This window comes from Poeciliopsis prolifica, unplaced genomic scaffold (genome assembly GCF_027474105.1).
Source record: "Poeciliopsis prolifica strain line A6 unplaced genomic scaffold, Auburn_PproV2 SCAFFOLD007, whole genome shotgun sequence".
In the NCBI taxonomy this organism is placed as follows: Eukaryota; Metazoa; Chordata; class Actinopteri; order Cyprinodontiformes; family Poeciliidae; genus Poeciliopsis; species Poeciliopsis prolifica.
This window is the reverse complement of record NW_026562382.1, coordinates 12153052-12175344: the sequence shown is the minus strand read 5'-3', so window position 1 is coordinate 12175344 and position 22293 is coordinate 12153052. Positions and strand designations below refer to the sequence as shown.

At 38.0% G+C, this 22293-nt stretch overlaps 2 protein-coding genes across 2 annotated transcripts in view; both read right to left on the bottom strand.

Moving 5' to 3' along the window:
- Nucleotides 1–356: 356 nt before the first annotated feature.
- LOC129361222 (activin receptor type-1C) lies at nucleotides 357–18078 on the bottom strand. Its single transcript, XM_055031966.1, has 9 exons — nucleotides 17757–18078; nucleotides 10611–10841; nucleotides 6434–6676; nucleotides 4723–4953; nucleotides 4464–4631; nucleotides 3788–3944; nucleotides 3049–3173; nucleotides 2770–2900; nucleotides 357–2015 (listed from the first exon to the last, which is right to left on the bottom strand). The coding sequence occupies exons 1-9, from the start codon at nucleotides 17824–17826 to the stop codon at nucleotides 1863–1865; spliced, it is 1509 nt and encodes a 502-aa protein (XP_054887941.1). The 5' UTR covers nucleotides 17827–18078; the 3' UTR covers nucleotides 357–1862.
- Nucleotides 18079–21238: 3160 nt separating this feature from the next.
- The window catches only part of LOC129361300 (activin receptor type-1-like), a 29125-nt gene continuing 28070 nt past the window's right edge, over nucleotides 21239–22293 (bottom strand). Inside the window, exon 12 of the mRNA XM_055032063.1 lies at nucleotides 21239–22293. Within this exon, the coding sequence (XP_054888038.1) occupies nucleotides 22159–22293 (135 nt within the window). The 3' untranslated portion in view covers nucleotides 21239–22158.

Genomic DNA, 22293 nt, shown 5'->3' with positions numbered 1-22293 from the left:
CCAAAAACCTTCAAGTTTTAAGGACATTTTGTGTGTAAGGATAAGTTATTCACACCTGACCAATAAAAGCTGCATACAACACGGTCACTGAACCACGTAGTGAGCACATTTCAGTAAGCACCTTCAATACTTCTCGTCTACGCCACTCTTTAGACTTATATGTTTTTATTTATATATGGATTACTTGGGTTGTTGCCAACATTTGATGCAAACTTCATGTCAAACAGCCCAAAAAGAAATTAGTTGGGTGTGAAAAAATTCTACATGTTCAATATTTTCCCTGCTGTATAAATGTCATCTGCAACAGAGCAGACAAACAGGACCTAGATTAAGAAATGAATCAAAAGGAAAGCATATCTTTTTCCCCATAAGTGCAGTTTTATGATTTTATGATTCAATGATAGATATCTTCATACAATATAAAAATATCAACAACCAGAGACTAAAACAGGCACTCTTTCGCTCACACACACTCACATTGATTAACACAAGCACAATGGTGAACAAATCCTTGTAACTTCTCCCTGTCTGCTGGTTAGGCTTTGTAGGCAACATCAATTATTTCTATGAAGTCTAACTAACCCCTGGTTATGCATAATTTTGATTGGCCATACCTTGTGCTAGATTTGTATAAAAATATATAAATTAATATAATGTTCCCCCTTTTACATAAAGCTGAATTGGTAAATTCAGTTTTATGAATTCAACAATTCATAAAAGTGAATTGCTAAAATACACATTACATATATATTTTTGAAAGATTAAGGCCTACTTTTAGAAATTCTAGAGCACTTATTTAACACACTTTGAATTGTAGGCTACAATGACTTGATCAGACTTCACTGAACCTCTTCCACAGTAAAATGGGACAATTATGCTGTATAATGGTTAATATCTGTGGGTTGCGTTAATGAATACAGCTCAGACAAGAGAATAACTTTTGTTCACATAGCACAACATTAGCCTTTTACATGCTAAGTAGTTAGCGGAAACTGTAACATATTGACCGAAGAATCATTCATAAAGTTATTACAGACAGGCCATGTTTTATTTATAATGTGTTTATATATATATAGACTGAATTAAGTGAACCTTGTGAGGTTGTTGTCTTTATTTTCTACTAGTTTACCAATCCAGGTTCATTCTTTTCAACCTGCTCTTTGGTAGCCTTCATGTTAGTCACTCTAACTCCTTGTTTGGGTTAAAAACATATTCCAGTATACAGAGACAGAACTCTAACGCTTTATTTGCCCACAAAAAAATATATTTTCCCAATGAAAAATAAATTTCCATCCTGAGCAGGCTATAATAAATACTCTTATATAGCTGACTGTTTACATTCTGAAAAGGCTTAGATACACTCACGTTATCTCTTCCAGTTGTAAATATACAGTATGACTATGCTCCCTTTCACAGAACCTTCAGAAAAATCTATACAAGAGATGTTCTACCTGTGCAAAAACACTTCATATTTTCAGGGAAAATCTGTACGTGTCAGTAAACACTTAAGATGAGAAGATATTTCCGGAGATTGTCACTAAGCAATCTAATAACCCAGCAGCACTCTGAAAGCAAAATAATAAACAGAAAAAAACAACGGCACAAAAACACAACAATGTGCAACTTCAAGCTTTGGGCACTTCAAATGTTGAGGTAGCAAACAAATCACATTTAACATGACTTATGTCGCATGGCTCTTTCTATAAAAAGGAAAGTCAGTTGCCTGGATGTCTTTGCAGAAACCTTCCACCGATTCCCCACTTTATACAAACCTTTGGCAACAAAAACAAAACGTGTTTTCCTCCTGAAAAGTGAATTCTGATTTTTTCAGGTTTATCTCATGACACCAGTGCCAGCACCAGTCATGATCTGCAGGGCAGCAAGCCAAACTCGTCCTTGATGTCTTTGATTCCAGACAGTTGAGACACAGTTTTCTTGACTCGCAGCGCAGTCAGTCGCGCAGCAGCATTGGCATACCAGCACTCTCTCATCAGCTTTCCCATCACACGCAGAGCCTGGTAAAGTAACAAGACATCATTATTAAAAAGATGATCTGACATCTATCATAAAAACAGAAAGCATAACCTTCATTAACGTAAAAATGCCTACATTAACTTAAAACAGCAAAAATATTCAGTAAATGATGCAACCTTGTCTCTAATTGAATTGTGAAAATTCAGTCTTGACCCATGTTTGACCCAGCCTGTATTTTTTGACTCCAGCTGGGAATTGCATTTGACTCCTTTCCACCTGTATCTTATGACAACTTCACCTCGCAGGAATCACTGGACAATTCTAGACTAAAATACTCATTCTCCACTGCGGCAAATTACAGCCAGGCTGGGCCTGACAGAGCTCTTTTCATTTTCTGGATTGGGTGCTAGTCTGTTATGTCTCAAAGCTTCTGCCCTCAAAGGACATTTTTTTTCTAACTTCCTCCTCACTGGACAAATTGGGGTATAAACATTTTGCCTCCTCAGTTGAGTTTTGAGCTTGCAGGCTGTGTTGCTGCTACTTTTGTCTTGAGTGTCCATTGTGTTATGCACTGATCCACAAATTTGTTGTTTACACATGATGTCATCAGCTGCATTCTAGCTTTTTAGAGGGTTTCACATATGTCTTGCTTTTGAACAAGAAAATGATTGTAAACACCCCTATGACTACTGAGAAGAAAATACTGCAAGAATCTCTTGACTGTCTGTTGACTTGTCTACTAGAGGACATTAAACATACTTATGGCCACCGCTGCCAATAAATATTTGGTCTTACCTCACAACTCTGCCACTGATTGGGAATGTTTGGTCTGAGTTTCTGATCACATACAACTTTTTTCATGTCCTCAATGGATGGATCTGAAGGCACCATGTCATAGTAAGGCAGTTGAAAATCTTCATGAAGTCCTATGGTAGTGAAACACAAGAAAATTATGTTAATGGACATGTACATAATCAGATAATTATATCGATAATTTACCCATCATATATTTCTGCTGCTACTCATACAAATGACTGAGGGGAGGAGGATATAGAAGAGTTATGTTTCAGATACCTCTTACAGAGCATCTTCTGGCTAATTCCCAGAACACCAGGCCGAGCGAATAGATGTCTGCTCTCTTAAATGACTCAAAGTTGTTCATGTTGATTGACTCGTCCAGGATCTCTGGAGCCATGTACCTGCAGAGAACAAAGTCATTAGAGGCTAATAATGTGAAAAGGCTAGACAAACAGCACTACAGCCCTGCACAGGTCATTTGTTTTATTACCTTGTGGATGTGGCTCCCTTTATTTAGACTAGATGAAATTAGTGCGTAAAATACTTTGGAGAATTTCTTCTTTTATTTATTTATTTTTTATTTTTTTGAGAACTCATAGAAGTCAGCCCTGATTTAAGCCATTAAGCAACGTTAATGGCTTAAACGTTGAGAGTGATGTTTAAGCCATTATGTCAATGGTTAATGTAATGACTTAAACATATCTCTAGGAGGCGCCACAGTAGCAGTAAAGTAGCCTGGGTCTGTTTTCCTACAAGAAACACTGCTGAACTGTGGTTCTGCTATTCTTATCATTCTTGCCTGTCAGCTCTTTAAAACTACATACACAGGCTGTCAGAGTCCGTCTATTTACCATTCAGACTGAATAGACCTTTATTTCCACTGAATAGACCTTTATTTCCACAAAATATGAAATAACTTTTTCTTTCATTGCCAGCTTGCCATGCAAGCACTTTCCGATCACTTCAGTCTGATTTTAGGTCTTTGTTTTGCAGCTGTTAGCTGTTTTGCTCTAACCTCTTAGTTCCCACTCTGTGGTTGGACGGTATGTCTATGGTGTTTGTGCTGGAATCATGTTTAACAGCTAAGCCCAAATCTGCGATGACTGCCGTTCCATTCCTCTTCACAAGGACATTTTTAGACTTTAGATCTCTGTGAGCGATAGCGGGTTTTCCTAGAAGCAAAACAATAAAAATATGAGATTAGGAGAATCTCAAATGGTTTTTTTTATGGACCAATGTGGCATTAGAAAGCATAATAGCCTGTATTGAGTGGTAAGAGAAGTACTTATTACTGCTCACTAGCACCTCTGGGAAAAGATGTCAGGAATTATAACCACCAGTAATTTTGCCAAAGAAATACAAAAATAAAACTCTTTTTTTTTTCTCAACATCTGATTTCCCCCTAATGAAAACACGTTCTCCGATTAAATTATATTTTTTTAGTAATTTACAAAGCAAAATATTTCTGCTGCCAGAAAAGATGCATTATTTTACACATCTTCAATGGTTCTGCCAAAAACATGTGGAAGGAGCAGCATATTTCAAGAAACTAAAGGGTACATCTTCAAAGTAAATAGCTGCCTTTTAAAGAAAGACAGAAAAACTCAGGAAATGAAAAGAAATGACTGCATCTGATGAACATTAAAGTAAATAGTTGGGTTATTTTCTATGAAAGTTAAGAAAAGCTGTACCTTGTGTGCCGATGATTTCCATGTGAAGGTGTGCCAGTCCACTGGCTACAGACAAAGCCAAAACAACCAGGCCCTCCACTGAGACTGTGTACCTGTTCAGGTAGTCATACAGGGAGCCATGCTCATGATACTCTGACACCAACCAGAGCTGGGTCCACGAGCCATTATCTGCAGATAACAGCAAGGTACGCTATGAAATGTCAACACATTCAGGCCACATGTATGATTTGTTCATTTCATAAGCTTGCTAATCTGATACCTTTGTTATCAGCAGCAATGAAGCCAAGAATATTTTCATGCCTGAGCATGATAGTTTGATAAATTTCTGCTTCCCGGAACCAGGACCTCTCGTCCCGTGAGGAGAAGATCTTCACAGCTACATCCTCCCCCCGCCACTTGCCACGCCAGACCTCACCAAAGCGACCTTTCCCAATGGTCTCCTGCAGGACGATGGTCCGAGCTATAGTCCTCTGAACCAGCAGTGGTAGACCTGAAACATGAAGCTCATATGACTCAAATGGCAATATTTTGCATACCTTAGAAACCCAGAGTAAGCCTGTTGAACCATTTACATTTTGACATGTTACAGCTTCAAAACATTTGTATTTTAGTGGGGTTTTATATGATAGACCAACATAAAGTAGTGTGTAAAAGTAAATAAGGAATGGGTTTGAAACCTGAATGTAGACCATGAAACAGACATGTCAAGCGAAAAGTTATGAAGTTTAGAGAAGAATTCAATTATAAAACTATATCCCACGCTATGGACACCTCATGTTCAATCCATTTCTTGGCCCTGGAAAGGCTACGTCATAAACACCAATCATCTGAGGTGTGGCCATCCACCTAAAGAACAGCAATTAAATAAAGAACCAGCCAAGAAAGACACAATATGTCTGGAACAGCTTCAGAGGTCCACAGCTAAGGTGGGAGTATCTTTAAGCACAATAACTACTGGTTGCGCACTTCTGGTCTTGATGAAGAACAACAAGAAGAAAGCCATTTGTGACAACATAACCATAATAAGTTCAATGTTTGCTTTGTTACAAGTTATGATGGAGATACAAGAAGCTATGGTCACATGGCAGCATCTCGCTGAGGGGACTTTTTTCTTCAACAAGTATCATATGCTTGATGAAGTTAATGAAAGTTAGATTAAGTTAAATATGAGGAAGAACTGAACTGATTTCATGTGAATTGGACTGTGCATATTAATGAATGAACAATATTGTTGCAATTACATTGAATTTAGGCAATATGCTAATTTCCATTCTTAGTCCCATAAAATATCTTGCTAAAAATCAGAGAAGACCTAATACTGGGGTGAAGGCTTGTCTTTCAGCTGGACTAAACATATGGCACTCCACAAAACATAACTAAACATACAGGGTCAGATGCCCCTATTGCTGTGTGAATAAGTGCTTGGTGAAGACACAGCAAGAGAAAAGGATCAGAAAATAAAAATCTCAAAAATGCTTAAAATTGCTTTTAAATGTAGATAATATTTGTATATAGGTAGATAATGTTTGGCTTAGATCAAAAATGTAATAGCTTAGATCAAACTATGCATGTCTTCAAACAGGCCATATTTTCAAGTTGATGTTAATGGAGGCTCTTTATCCAGTCAGACTGAACCTGGGCTTTTTTGGAATAAAAAAATAGCTAAATGTTTGGTCTCAGAATGGTAGATACATACACAAAAATATGTAACTGAATACAAAGGCATGTTACATTTGTATAATTTTTTCACAGATATTTAGTTGTGAAATAATTCAGAAAACCTTCTGTCCTTTTTCCGCATGCTTCAGAAATATGCAATAATTTGCATTGCTTTATCACATAAAATATGCATATAATATGAAAAAAACACACTTAAATTTGTAATTGCAATATGAAAACAACAAGAAATCTCAGGCTGTATGAATACATACTGTAAGAGCCTCATTGAGAACTAATAGGACAACCCTCACCTGACCCTGAGCCAGATGTGCTCATGTCATAAATCAGATCTTTGAGGCATTTATCAGGAGACATAAGCATCTGATCATCCAGGGGCTCCTCGGAGTCTTGCTTATGGGCTCGGCCGTAGGCACAATGGTGTCCCTGGACGACACACACCCCCAGCAGGATCCCCACACACAGCAAGCAGGAGGGCACCAGGATCACCACCGTGAGCTGCAGTCTGCTCCAGCCCGGCTCCTCTGAAGGCCTCTCTGATGGTGGACACATTCTCAGCATTATTTGCATTTTACTGCATCCTTAAAGGCTTTAGTTTCTGAAGAACAACAGCAAACAAGCTTTTAAGAGGATTTACGTCTGAGATTCTTGTCTCTTTGCTCCCCCTGGTGGTGTTTTCTCTAAATGCCGGGTGTGTGGCACTCCACAAAACAGCATATTATCAGCAGCTGTTGCCAAAATTTTCTCCCTGATTGAAATACTAAGGGTTGAAAAGGCACACTTTGTGCTTTGCAAATTGAAGACACTGCTGCACGAATACAAACAGATGTCGCTAATTTTAAAGGCGGAAACTCATTCTCCAAATGCACCGCTCTAGATGCGAAATCCCTGTTTTCCCTGAGAACCAGAACATTTAATCAATGCCCATAAATGCTATTAATCAAGCATGATAAGGAGGCTTTTAGCAAATATAATCTTTGCTCTGCAGAATGTAAAATACATTTTATTTCTTAAAATCAAAATACTTCTTCCAAATTAAAGTTTTTGGTGTATACTGATTAAAAGCAGGTGCACTTGTTGTAAAAAATGTAGGTTTGGCAGGGCAAAGTAATTTGACACCTCTGTCTGTGACCTTCATTGTGTCTGTGGGAGGCATCAAAAATAGCAGAGCAGGTGGGTACTACGATAACATGAGATCTACAGGCATAAAAATGCTGTGCAGTACCATGCAGAAGTGTTCACACCCGTTTACCATTCTCACATTTTGTCACAGTGTAACAACAAACTTCAGTGTCTCTGATGTAAATCATTTCATTATATGTTCCAGCTGCATGGTAACGGTTGTCATTTTGGAAGGTAACTTCTCCCTCACCTCAAGTCTTTTGCATCCTCTAACATGTTTTCTTCAAGATTTGCCCTGTCATTACCTTCATCTATTAGCAACTTACCTGTTCCTGCTGGAAAAAAAAAATCCACACAGCATGATGCAGCCACTACCATGTCTATGTATTTAGTTTAATGTGCTGTGTTACTGTTCCACCCAACAACATGGTGATTAGAGAAATATAATCCAAAATATGTTAACTCTCATTTGTGTGTATGTTTCCTATGTTTTCAACATGGCTGAATACCAATCCATGCCACACCATTCAATTTTCCATTCAAAAATGCACAATTACACACTGCTTTGTATTTATATGTAATGGCCCCAAATCTATTTAGATTTATCCATAAATCTAAATGTATATAACTCAAACAACATTTGAAAAGTCATTTTACAAGGTGCTGAAATAGTACAACAGAGTAAAAGTCTTTTGAGATGGGATATTAACGCACACATGCTATGATTTAAATATAATTAAAATTCAACTTCAATCTTAGGAAAGTGTTTTTGTTTTTCCTGAGATGGACTCACCAGCTGATCCTCAAGCATTCATTATGTACAAATCGACAATTGTGAACTTAACCACAGTGTCCTAAGATCCCTTTAGCCTTTTACCCAGTTCATATCCTGCCAACTGAGGCGCCAAGTGAAGATCATCAGATATTATGCAAAACAAGACCTCACTCTCTTCTGTCCCAGTGGCTTAAGACCTTAAGATCAAGTATGTGTCTAAGACACAGGCTGCTTGAAAATGATGCTCAACAGGCTTGAAAATGAATAAAGGAAGACATTGATAGCCACATTTAAAATGTTTCTCATTTCCAGAGAGGCTACACATGATGTTAGCACATACTGCTATTTAACAGGACAATGAAACCCATCGATTTCGCTGTCCTCATTCTCAGTCAACACTATCAACCCCTGAGGGTCTTGACCCCCATGACCTTATGCACCCATTGACATGCAGATTCATCTTGCACAGTAAATCTGCTGCATTTTACTGAAATGTTAGAAAATCTACCCCTCACTTACTTTAGTTTGAGTCCTTTTTGTCAAAACTAATATTTTTTTATTTCTAAAGTGGTCACACATTTGTATTCTTTTTTTTATTAAATATTATTAAATTGACCTAAAAAGGCATCCGAAAGTTTACAAACACTATTTTCACCCAGAGCAATGCGATTCTGTTTCTGTATAGTTTACTTTCATCTAACATGTAAAGACACATTTTCAGACTTTGGACATTTGTAGTTAGTAAACTCTGTTCTTTCTCTAAAAACGTGTTACTTACTAATTACAGAAGGGGCGTGTAGAGTTTTTGAATGGAATAAATAGAGCACATGTTTTAGAAGACAACCATTTTTGCTGAATTACAATGCTGTACAAAGGGTTTGTCTTCAGGGATTTAGACTTTCTTGTAATGTTTAAAAGTCTTTTGTAATTGTTCTTTTTTCCAAAATGTAATAGATTCTTAATCAACAGTTATTTAGCCTTTGTTAAAGTTTTGCTTTGGACTTTAGCTCATTTTTCATTCCTTTGTTCACTAAGCTTCTTAATGCTGATCTTTGAATCGTTTAGCCATGAACAAGCTGCTAAACTCAGGGAATGAACATGTGTTGTGTCTCTACAATAAAGGCAACTTTACAAACAAGCGTTAAATTAGATATTTGTTCCTATTTTTTGGTTGGCTATGTTAGGAACAGAAACAAATACAAGTGACAGACAGAACATTGTTTTTTAGCACCTAAAAAGCATCTAAAAAAACAATTTTTAGAAAAAAATGTAGACTCTTGAACATTTCTACATTTTGTCCCATTTTATTCATAAATCTAAATGTATTTTGCTGGGAAATTGTGTTGCAGGAGAATACAAAGCAATGCATAATTGTGAACTGGCATAATAGAAATCTGTGTTCAACCCACATTGGTTGAGTCGCCTTTCACTGTAAATGCAGCTACAAGTCTTTATGTCTCTATCAGCTTTGCACCTTTAGATAATAACATTTGTGCCCATTCATTCAAACTGAATTGACACCTTCTATACATCAATTTTCAAGTCTTTCCAAATATTGTCAATTGGATTTAGGTTTGACTGAGTGATAAACACATATATATGCTTTGATGTAAACCATCCTATTGTAGCACTCTGGCTGTTCAAAGTCATAACCTAGCTCTAATGTGAACCACCAGACCTGAATCAAATCCTGCAAGCTTTGATTTTTCTGTATTCAGCTCCGTTCGTGTTTCCTAAAACTACCACCAGTTTCCTGGCTCGTGCTGAAGAAAAGTATCCCCCAAAGCATGACGCTGTCATTATGAACTTTTTCATTAAGATCTGATTTATTTATTTTCTGACGCTGTATTTTCTGACAAACCTCAGAGGTTTTCACAGAACTGTGTTATGATGAGAAGAAATCACACATAGGTTGGTTACAGAATAAGGAAAGTTTTATATAAACCTCTAATTATAAATGCAAAAACATTCAAAAGGGGTGTGAATACTTTTGCAAGCCAGAGTTTATTTGTGAATACATATGTGCTGACAACAGAACAAATCTGTTTGACGTTTTCTACGACTTGTGGATTTTTGCATGAAGTGGCAGTGAAGTTGAGCCGACTGGTTATATGTCAAGCAAACAGCAAATAGACTAACGTGGTATAAAGTGAAGCTTCCACAGATTTCCATTGAACTCCCAAGGTGTGAAAAAAGCCTCCCTGTGCTTTGGGCCATTTTCTACCCAGCAGAGAGGCTCCCTGAACAACATGCCTGACAAAGTATTTATTTATAAATCAGGGGAGGGCCGTCGCATAACCTCTGCCAGCTTTGTTATGTCACAGGATCTAGGCGGATCAGCATCCACCTCGTCTGGCCGGGACCAGAATGAGTGGAAAATCCCTCACAGATCGGACTGTTGTTTCTGTTGACTGAATAAAATTACTGAGACTAACAGACGGAGGAGATGATGGGTTTTATGCTTTAGTCTATTTGCCAAAAAAAATTGTCATCGGACACAGATTAGATGAAAATGACCTAAAATACAACAGATCCAAAAGTGGCCGAGTAGAAAAGCACATTTCTGGTTATACCTCGGTGCAGGTGCAGGGTCTCATTGTTGCAGAAGTCGGTGAAGCAACAGTTCCTCTTGGAGACGTTTTTGGAGCTGTAGCAGAAAAGTTGACCCTTCATCTGGGAGGGAGAGATGCAGGATTTGACCGTCTCCTCCTTCCCGTCAATCAGCATCACAGAGTTCCAGCAGGCTCCGTCTGCGGCCGTCTCACAGGTGTAGTTGGCACACAGCGGGCACACACACTTCAGACCTGAAACACACACACACACACACACACACAAAAAAAATCAGATCATGTTTATGACTTCTCCCCCCCACACCCTCACCCACTGGCTAATTCATCAATGTGTGGAGAAAAAGCACCGAGACAAAACAGTTTTACTCTCAGCCTAGTCGCGGCTCCTGCTGTTACATAAGAAAATCTGAGCTCTTAAATGGCAGGAGGTGGAGGAACCACAGTAATGCCTCTTAGATTAACACCCACATAATCTTGTGTTCTACTTGCAGCTGTCATGCTTTATTTGATAAGCCGCTGAATGACTGATGAGCAAGATGGCCCGCAGCAGATAACCTGGGAAATAAATGGATGAATGTCGCACAGTGTCAAACGAAACCAGCCAGAAGGTAGTTCCAATTGCATGAATGGGAAAAATAGATACTTATGTGTAATTAAATAATTCACACATTTGGATATTTGAAAGTAAAATCACTGAAACACACATTTTGTAAATAAATGCATTTTTGAAAAATGACATTTACAGCTAAAATTTATACATTTATTCAGAGAACACTTAAAAAAAGTTCAGAGTTAAAAACTGACAGTGAACAAATAAAGAAAGGAAATCATCTCTGTGAAAAAGATGGAAAAGGAGCCCTGACATGTCCGTCCCTAACAAGATTCTGAATGCTGTGACTTGTTTACATTTACATTAAGTTAAGGTCAGTCATATGAGGCAAATTTTAAAGGTTATAAAACCCATTAGTCTCAAACCATTTTTCCAGAATCAGCTGTGTCCAAACTATTTTGTATCATTTTAAAAATGTGAGAAAACCAGACCATCTTTGGTATTCTCTGTGGGTTTTTTTTTTTATTTTTAAGAAGGGCATGAGAAAAGGAATGAAGGTGGCCAGGTTGAATATAGCAAGACCATTAAAACCGTAGCAGAAAATTGCTGGCAAGATTGAGAGGAACACCGTTTAAATTTACTGTTTGACTGTAACCCTGAGGTGAATTAATCGCTCTGAGGTGTTTCTCTGTGTGTGCAAACCGTTAAGGCAAAAATTACAGGGAAACCTTTCATGTCTCCATCAGAACAAAATTTGGTTTCTGCAACAAAACATCATAAAAGCCCGGTGCATCTGGAAACAAGTTCATTCAACTAATAATATAAAATAGATCTCAAACAACAGTGTACAACAAATGAGCTCAATGAGAACACAAGAAAGTACCAGGTGATGAAAAGAGAACACCTGTAAGAGGCATTATGGTTTGCATTGCAGATCAAGTTCCCTTCAAAACTCATAACTTTATTTCCTTTTCTAAACCAAATTATTCTCTACTGAAGAGTCATTCAGTCTTTAGGGCTGTTGCTTCACAGCAAAGAAGTCGAGAATCAAATTTCAGTGAGGCCTGCATGCGTGGAGTTTATGTGTTTTCCTGGTGCGTGCCTGAGTTCCCTCCCCAACCCAGTCATCACATGCCTGTTAGGTATCATGTCTCTAAATTGCCTTTATGAGTGAATTTGTTAATACACAGTAGTTTATCCTGTTTGTCTGTATTGTTGCCCTGTGATGGAAAGGCACCCCACCCAGGCTGCACCCTCCATCTCAATCCCCTGCTGCCTTGAAAGGACCCGACCACCATGTAGAACTAATACCCTAAAATAATAAAGAAGAAAAAAATAACACCTTTTTTTTTCTTTTTACACACTTTTCCACAAATAGCATCTCATAAAAGAAAATGAATCTTTTAGCAAAAGTTATGTTTGTCTTTATTTTAAAATATAATAAAATGAAGGTTCTTCAAAAACAATTAAACTGTTAGAATCAAGACCGGTAATGAATAATAAAAAGAAAAAGTAAAGGGGAAATTATTTGCTTTCCAATTCTGTGACTTGTTTACATTTAACTAAAGTAAGGTGAATGTAAACGGTCAGGTGAGGTAAGGCAAATCTTAAAGTTTCATGAAATCCATTCCTTCTCAAGCCATTTCTCCAGTCGTCGCAGCAATTTTCCATCATTTTAAAATGTGAGAAAAGTGAGTTTTCAGACGTAGTCGGTGTTCTTTGTTCTTCATCTTTTAGAAAATAAATAATAATAATAAAAAACATCAGATGAAAGAAATGAAGATGGCCAGGTTGAAGTTACAAAGACCATAAAAACCGTAGCAGAAAATTTCTGGCTGGATTAAGAAGAACATCATTTAAATTTACTGTTTGACTGTAACCCTGAGGTGGATTAATCAGGCTGAGGTGTTTCTCTGTGTGCAAACCGTTAAGGCAAAAATTACAAGAAGGAAACCTTTCATGTCTCCATCAGAACAAAATTTGGTTTCTGCAACAAAAGATCATAAAAGCCCGGTGCATCTGGAAACAATTTCAATCAACTAATCATATAAAATAGTTTTGCAACAGTTTTGAGGACTGTTGCTTCACAGCTGACAGTAAGGGCCTGCAAACATTGGAGTCTGCAAGTTTTCCTTAGGTATGCCTGCGTTCCCTCCGCAACCAAATCCTCACATGCATGTTTGGTATTTTGTCTCTAAATTGCCCCTGTGTGTGAGTTTGTTTCTATGTGGCCCGGGACAGAAAGTAGTTCTGCCCAGAGTGTTCCCCGCATCTTGACCCCCTGCTACCTGGTCAGGATCCATGTGAAACAACTCGTATCTCTTAAACCTGAATTCCTGAATAGCTTATGAAAAACGCAAACACTACATTTCTCCGGTAAAATACTCCACACGCTCTTAGTTTTACATAAGTCGTCACAGAAATGTGCACCTTTCATGACGGCGTCGCCTTTGCCTCGGGAATTGTCACGATCAAGACAAAAGTCTTGAGGTTCATCAAGACGTTTTTAGGCAAATGTGAGACTTCAGTTATCAGAACTAAAAATGACCCGATTCAAATGGGACACAGTGATTTAGATGTTGCCATGTGTTCCTTTCTGATCATCTTTTGTGATCACCCTCATTCCTGGTTGAATTTCTTCAGATTGGCCACAAGATCATTTAGCCAACTTCACATAGTGACTCAAGTTTTATTTATTTTATTTAAACTCGAAAATGATTTGAAGCGTTTAAGTGTGATAAAAGAAGACAAAAACAAACAAAAAAATCTAGAAGGCAGCAAATGCTTCGTCTTTCAGCACTGTAAATACTTTGAGTTGCTTAGTGACAAGCTTGTCACGAACATTCATTTTTTTCAGCTGTTTCTGAAAGTGAAAAACAGGGACTTTGTATTTTCTGCTGTTCACGTTTGGCGGACGAGTCACGTAAACCGGCATTGTGTTTACGACTACACAAGTCTACTCCTATACTTAACTATACTGTCTGCCATTCTCTGGTTATAGTGTAAAACTTTAGACACTCCAATGTCTTTTTAAGGAAACGGTGTGTGTAATATATCTGTGATGCTTGTGTTTGGAAGTATAGCTTTACTTAAACAGTCACCACAGCTGGACTGAACCTCAGACAGTATAATATGATAATAACAAAGTTGAGCTCCAGCACAACTCTCCCATCTTATTTTCATTCCTGAATTCTTCTCTGGTCTGCATTTCCCACACTTTCCTTTGCAGTGTCTATATACGACTCCTCTTTGGGGATTTTTTTTTTCTATTTTATTTTTGAATGAGAGCAGATTTGTTGGTCCTTTTATCTCCAGAGATAGAGCTAACACAAGCAAAACAAATCATTGAGGAAATCAGATTTAGCTAAACAAGACAGAGGTGTCCGAGTCATTTTGGGCCTTCAAAGTGTTAACATGGAGTGTTTATGGATTGTGGACACAGTCCACACCGCAGAACAGGGGTGTCAAACTCCAGTCCAGGAGGGCCGGTGTCCTGCAACTTTTAGATGTGCCTCTGCTGCACCACACCTGACTAGAATAATTAGGTCTTTAGCAAGGCTCTGGGGAACTGATCTACACAAGGAGGAGGTAATTAAGTCATTTCATTATAGTGTTTTGTACCTGTGGCACATCTAAAAACTGCAGGACACCGGCCTTTGAGGACTGGAGTCATCATCACTGATTCTAAATACGCATCCCTGTTCTCTTAAAATAGACATTCTGGTTTTCCAGCACCTTTGCTGGAATGTGCATGTGTTTTTGTTTTGATTTTTTTTTTATGTCCATTTGATCATTTTTGTTTTCTGTTCCCTCATGTTGAGAGAAAATATTTGCAAAAAAATATTGCTGAAAGACTTTTTTTTCAGGGAAACTACATTTTCATAAAGAGGAGTCAAAGATCCATCGATTTGACAGGAACACCTCGTTTCTCTTAGTGACAGCCTAAACTATATTTGGACCAAAATGACAAAAAATAAATAAATGAGTGAATACGGCCAGCAGCTGAAGCAGTGAGATCACGAGAACTACTTTCAAACAAAGAAAACTGAGAAGCGTGGGAGAAAACATGCCAAAACATTGAAAATAATAGTGTAAAAACAAAAAAAAAATATCTACAAATAAGTTAAAGAATAAAAAAAATCTATTCCATTGTTTTATTCTTAAAACTCACACAGTTTTTTGAATGCCAACTAAAACAGCCGGGCTCTGGCATATTTGGATGGTGACGTAGCGATGGAGTAGTCAGAGAACATCTTGTTTTCTAATGAAAATGGCATTTTTTAACAGGATTGTGTCAAATGAGTGTGCAGATCTTTATTGGCAAAACAGAAATAGGGATGGAGTTTGAACTTCATCTGGGCAGGAGACTCAGATCGATTTTGTGAACATATTTCTCCAAAATCACCAACAACAATCTCTTTGTTGGAAACTATTTTTGCCTTAGGATTATAAAACAATTATAATCTTATATTTAAAGTAAGAAACCATCCAAAGCCGATGAATAGGTGCGTAAACTTTGAGAGGTTTTCCCTGGAACAGGATTTGCTCCATGTGTGAGTCAAATCAAGGAGAAGGTGGTTCATGTGCAGCATTAGCTACTCTGGACTTTTAGGTGCTGGGCATTTTGTGAAAAAACAAACTGCAGCAGGCGAATAGAATTTGAGAGGCATTACAGACAGAACGTTTTGACAGGTAGTGAGTAAATCTCAAAATCGGCTATTCTGGTCACGTAGTTGCGATGAGGGACGTTCTGACGCGTCTGTTCACATCTGAGTGACAACAATAATTCCACCTGAATGCTGTCAAAATGTAAGTATTTCAAATTCCAGTTTTTATTTATTTTTTTTAGACAAGCAGCAGTTATTCTCCACGGTGGCAGACTGGATGAGCCACAGAACAGTTCAAATCTCTCCATAGACTGCCAGTTTGTGAAGTCTTCTTGTTTGCGCAATATTTCTCCTGACTTCTTCCTCCTCGACAATAAATAGCCATATAAATATTTACCTTGTGAATTTGTAGACCTTGCTGCTTTCACTACTTTTTTTGGGTTGGCCACAAAAAGGGTTTTAACTGCATTTTTGGCAGTCTTGAGCTCATTCTGATTTTCTCTATGTGTGTCATAGAGACAAATATACCATCAGTGCCAAGAAAGGAAAAGTTACAGTCATTTAAAAACCTGCTAATGCAGCATCTATTAGATGCTTGCTCAACAAATATTGTTTCTGACATTAGGAGGCATTTGTATTCTGCTGGAAGTTCATTCGCGCTCGTTTCTCATCAGATCACACTGTGACGGCGGTGACCTCTGAACTCTGGTGAGGCTGAAGCTGCAGATTATTCTCATCAATTAATTTGGTGACATTCAAATAAATGCTCCACTGATGCTTTGCTCTGACCAAACCAAAATCCAGTCACATTTATTGGAAGCCAAGGAAACCATAGTTTGACTGCAGTGGCAAAATCTGAGCAAATAATTTGAGCACATTTATTAATTTAGGTAACATCCAGTATTAGGGAGTTATTGTTTTTAACAAAACTATCTGTTGTCAATATGTTGAAGACGACTGATTGTGTGCCTGATAAACCATTTCTGTGCTTCTGGATCATTAACCTTGTTAGTCACCCTATCATAGCCCTTAATATGTGCAATACAATAACAATTTATAGGAGTTTAAGCAGAGACGGGACAGCTGCTTTGCTTGACAGTTCAAGCTGCTCAGATTCTTTTACATTATGTATCTAACTGCAGATATGGACAGGTTTAGACAGGTAGCTGTTTTCCTGTTGCTGTTTTCTGACTTTATGGCATGCTCCCTTCTGTTTTCTGTTTTGAAGAGTATTGGACATGACATGTGAAACAGAGTGGAAAAAAAAATAAAGTTGTGAGCCTCCTAGAAGATCTTCGAAACGCTGTTAAACTTCAAAAATCTTTAATTAAAAAAAAAAAAGATTAATTTCCGTTTATCTTGATGAGATTGCCAGGTTTGTCAATAGAAACTTTTACATTTAAATAAAAGTAACTAAACTTTGCATTACACTGAATAAATGCATTCAAATTAAAAGCCGAGTTGACAATTTGTGTCAGGTTGTGCAATAGAAACTGCATTTAAGTTTGTTTTGTCACTGCAAGTTATGTTTTTGTCTTTATAAATGAAAAATGCAACATCAACAAGTATAAAAATGACCATAAATAAGTGAATTTTTCTTTGATTAGTCTCATTGTGATGGATGATAGAATCGCTCAGGTCTGATAAAGACGTCCTGCACTATTGCACAATCAGCATACAGAGAATACAACACTTGGTTCGAGGAGCAACATAAGTCTAGCTGTACGTGGGGAAAGGTTGAAGAAAAACTTAATTATAAAGGTACAACTCAATTTCTTTGTTTTCTTACTTTCACAGCTTTTTCCAACAGGAAAAAAAACCCAAACAGTTTAGGATTAGTGGCGTGCATACTTCACAGACCAACACGTTACATTGGTGATGCATTAACCCAAACTTTATAGAGCCATTAAGAAAAACAAAAACAAAACAAAAAATCAAGAAACGACAAAAACAACTCCTGTGTTTTGACGCACACGCAGACAAGCAGCCTACCTGAGGTCAGCTGGGCGACGCACAGCAAGATCAACGCCACCTGAAAGCTCTGCTCCCCGGCAGCAGTCATGGCAAGAGGCGCATTTGCTCCCCCGCCTGAGCGCACCGTCTCCACCGGCGTAGAGCTACTCGACGGAGACCCCCGGGACGCGCATCGTGCTTTTGTTTTGCTTCTTCTCAACGGGAAAGTCCGTGCACTCCCCGCGACCCGCCACAGTGAAACCGATCTGGGAGGAAGCTGCAAAGCGCTGCTCGCTCCGCCTCTGCTGACCGGGATTTGGGAGGATTAGCGCCGCAGACCTCCGATCCAGACATGAGGACGGAGCGGAGTGAAAGTGTGCAGCAGCAGCAGCAGCGTCCGTTTAAGAGCAGCCCGGTCCACCTCCACCTCCTGCCACTGATGAATATGGAAATGACCCCCTGCCTGCACGCACAGTAAATACAATCAAAAGAAACATCAAAACTGTGGGAGAAGTTACATGTGATGATTGTTATGTAACGTTTAGACGATTTTAATGGATTAATTGTGACATTTTCTAACTGAGACACATCGAGAGTGACCTGAAAAGGCTTTGCTTTTGCATCTGCACAAATAGAGCAAATTGCAAATGAACAACCCCTTAAAACCTGCATCAATGTGAAAAATGTTGGTAATATTTTTGTTTAATATGTTTTACTTCAATAGCCACCAAAATAATGAATAAATAAAACATAAGCAACTCAGTAGAAGATAACAGGAGGAGTAGTTTTGGCCCACGTTTCTTTGCACTGTTCAAGCATCTCAGTCAGATTTAAATTCCAGGCTTTGACTAGGTCACTCCAAAATCTGAGTCCCTATTTTTGCTTCATTCAGAAATGACTTTACCAGCGCGCCTCGGGTTATTGTCTCGATACATAACCAAAATGCATTTCAACTCAACATCAAACACTGAAAGATTTTCCTTCCTGATTTCCCGAAAGAGACCAGAATTCATTGCTTCAACTCTGGCAAGCAATCCAGATCCTGAAGAAACCAATCAGACTCAGACCATCACACCACCACCACCATGTTTGACTGTTTGCATGATGTTCTTTTTCTCAAATTGTGTGTGTGTGAGTTTCAAACCATTATGTAACAGCATAGCCAATGAAATAGTTCCACTTTTGTGTCCACTCATGACACATAATATTTTTCCAAAGGTCTTGGGATCATCAAGATGTTTTCTGGTAAATGTGAGACACACTGTTGTGTCCTTTTTTGTGGTCATTTTTGTGAGGAAACTGTTCCATTTCTTCCAAGGCCAAGGTCTAAAACAACCTTGGAACTCATTCGTAGTTCTCATGTTGAGTCATGAGTGCTCACCTTTACTGAAGCAAGCACGTCTTTCTGTCTTTCGATCTTTTGTCTTCCTGGTTGAGAAGTTGGTGGAGTAACTGCTGGAACAATGACTTAGATTTAGATCTCACCATTGTTGCTTTTTGACATCCTTTATCACTATTTTGTTTTTCATAGTAATATATAATAAAAATACATTACAAACAATAAAATATATTTTTCTATTTAATTGAAATAACTTTGGACAAAGAAATGAAATTCTCTTATGTGATTTATTTCCACTGGTTCATTGTTCTTCGTGCTCTTTTGTTACAGTAAATTGTTAACATTTCACAACATTTTTCAAATGTTTTCCTGTCTTCCGATTTCTTCGCATGTTTGGTGATTTTCTCACTCATTACTTTTTTCTTCACGTTTTGTGAGATTTTCTTTATTTAATCTCTAAAACATGTGCTTTTCAGCTGTGTCCTTCTTCCTTTCTGTTTTGTTGTTCTGTTGTCTGAACTAATGCTATGTTTTGCTCTGCGAGGCCACTACGGCCGTGTGCTTCGGCCAGCAGTCCAAGTTACACCACAGGGGATGTTGCAATTCCTGTCCCAGGATATGAGCAGCCCAAATGGAGGGAAACCTCGCCACCTTTGACAGTGGTGCTCGACTTTGCTGAGCTTGTACTCCGTTGCAAAACTTGTCTGCATGCAAGAAGTTATTTACTGCGTGCGACTTCTGGCCAGAGTCGTGCTTGCATTGCTCAGACTCCACAGCAACAGCAGATGCCTGTGTCGCCAGGCAGAGAGAGGGGATGAAGGAGCTTCTTCATCAGCACGATGGAAAACATGCTTTTGCCAAGCTTTTAGAAAGTGGAACCATTTCCCACATAGCAACTCCAAAGTTGATTGTCTTTCATTGGAGTTTTATGTGATCAACTAATATAAAGTGGGAAATGAAAGCAAACTAGAAGTAAATACAGCAGGTAGGGCTGTGGAGACGCTCAATGCAGGTTGAGGTTATAAAACATCTTAAGATGTTGAAGGAAACTGTGTGAGCCATTTTCTTGAGTCTGAATGGCTTCATCTGAGTCCAGATTTCCATCCAATTGAAATTCATTTGCAAGATTTGAAAGGTTACGCTTTTCATCCAATCTGAGCTTGGGGTGTTTTGCAAAAAAAAAAAAAAAGAAAAGAAAAAAAAGTGGTGAAAAACTCTAGTCTTTAGATGTGGAAAACGGGTAGACGCATACCCAAAAAAAGAGCTGCAACTTTAGTTGTTTTTTTAATGCATACAGATGCAGCAGATTTTCATTTGTGAACAATTCAACATTGTTTTTTTTTTCCATTTCACAACTATGAGGCACTTTGTGTTTAGCCAACATGACAAATGTGAAAAAGTTTTAGGGATGCGATATGTTTACCATTATGTAAATATAGATGACTAAATAGCAGTGGAAGCAGGTGAGACCAGACCCTTTGTGCTAACTGGATATGGCGCTGATGTAATCACCACAGTGACTGGACCATTTGGAAAAAGAAAGAGTCATCAGTCACAGGTTAAGGATCATACATTTCTGGAGTAAGATTTGTTGTTGACACAAGTCAGACATTAAATTATTTAAACTGAAGATCTTGTTCACATACGACTAACAGCTTAGGTCCTCTCGTTTAAATGGTCAGTTTCAAACCAAAATCAGTTTTTCCAGAAAAGTCATTTCTATAAAGCAACCATGAAGCTCTGATCTGAGTGAATACAGGGCATATTACATCAGTACAAATACTATGATCATTTTTGAATGTGAATTTGAAAACCATCTACCAAGTTCTCAAAGAGCACATCATGTTTCCATCTGCTTTAATAATATTCCTTTGCATTTATATGCAACTGAAATTGACTTCAAGAATGTAAAGTGGCTCTAGATTCTGAAATGTATCTGGAGCCAAGACTTTCTGCAACACTAATGCTGATGCAGAAAGTCAGCATTAGTGTTCCGACGTACACTATGAGCAGGTTTCACAAGTATTAAAAAAAATAGAGGTGCAATGAAAGAATTACATCAGCTGATTGACGTCTTGTGAAGGTCACCAATTTCTTGCTGGTTTTCCTCAGCAATAGATTGCAACAAAGACACCACTTTTGGTATATTTTCTAGAAACCCCATCAAGACAAATGAGACAGATATTTTTTTCTATTTAATTAATGGAAATTACTAATTGGTATAAAACTTCCAAGAAATGATAAAAAAAAGGCTTCAGTTTGACTTCATTTACTTGACAATGCACGCATTAGGACAACAATGCACGCGTTAAGACAGAATACAGGCTTTACAGGCTTACTTACAGGCCTTTGGAAAATTCAGCAGTAACTGGCAAATCTTTTATTTAAACTTGAAGCATCTGTGTGTCTGAAGCTGTAAAATATATATATAACTGTAAATTTAACATAATACATAAAACTGTTTGCAACACAGTACCTTTAGATGGATGATGCACATCAGCGAAAGCAAAAGAACCAGAGGCGCAGCCGTGCACCTTAATGTCACATTTCAGATTAAACGTATTCTTACAGCATAGTGAACGTTGGTGCATTAGTACAAGATGACGCCTCCTGATTGCAATTTTCTGCTGCAGATGTACATTAAGCTACCAAACTGGCCTGTTTTGTTCTATATCAATGTACCATAATGCAAATGAATGGAGTACAATTAAAGAGAAGAGTGAGACGGTTATGTCCAGATGTATTTTAAGCATTAAAAACATGGCAAACAAAATGTGCATTTCTATAATACAAAAAAAAAAAAAAAAAAAAAAAAAAACAATAAGCCTATTCAAATGCCCAGGTAACAGTTTCTTCCTTGAAGAAGGTTTTTAACAGTCCAGCTCCTATGTCATAGATTGAATTGATGTTTTCATTTTCTCCAAGACTACATGAGCCGTCTTTGGATGCCAAAATGTGTCCTGCCTAGCATTTTTAAAATAAATATAGGTCTGTGCCACTATAAGGGCACTAAACCCATGAAGTCTTTAATCTTCTAAAACTTTCTATAAGATGTTCCATCCTCTGGATGTCTTTGAAGGCCTCTTCTTCTCAAGCAAAGGCTCATATGTCTATTTTGATTTTATCCAGCGAGTTGTCAATCTTCGTCAGAGTCTTTTTGATGCGCAGTGCGGTTAATCTGGCAGATGGGTTCTGGTACCAGCACTCCTTCATGAGTTTAGCCAAGGAGCTTAAAGT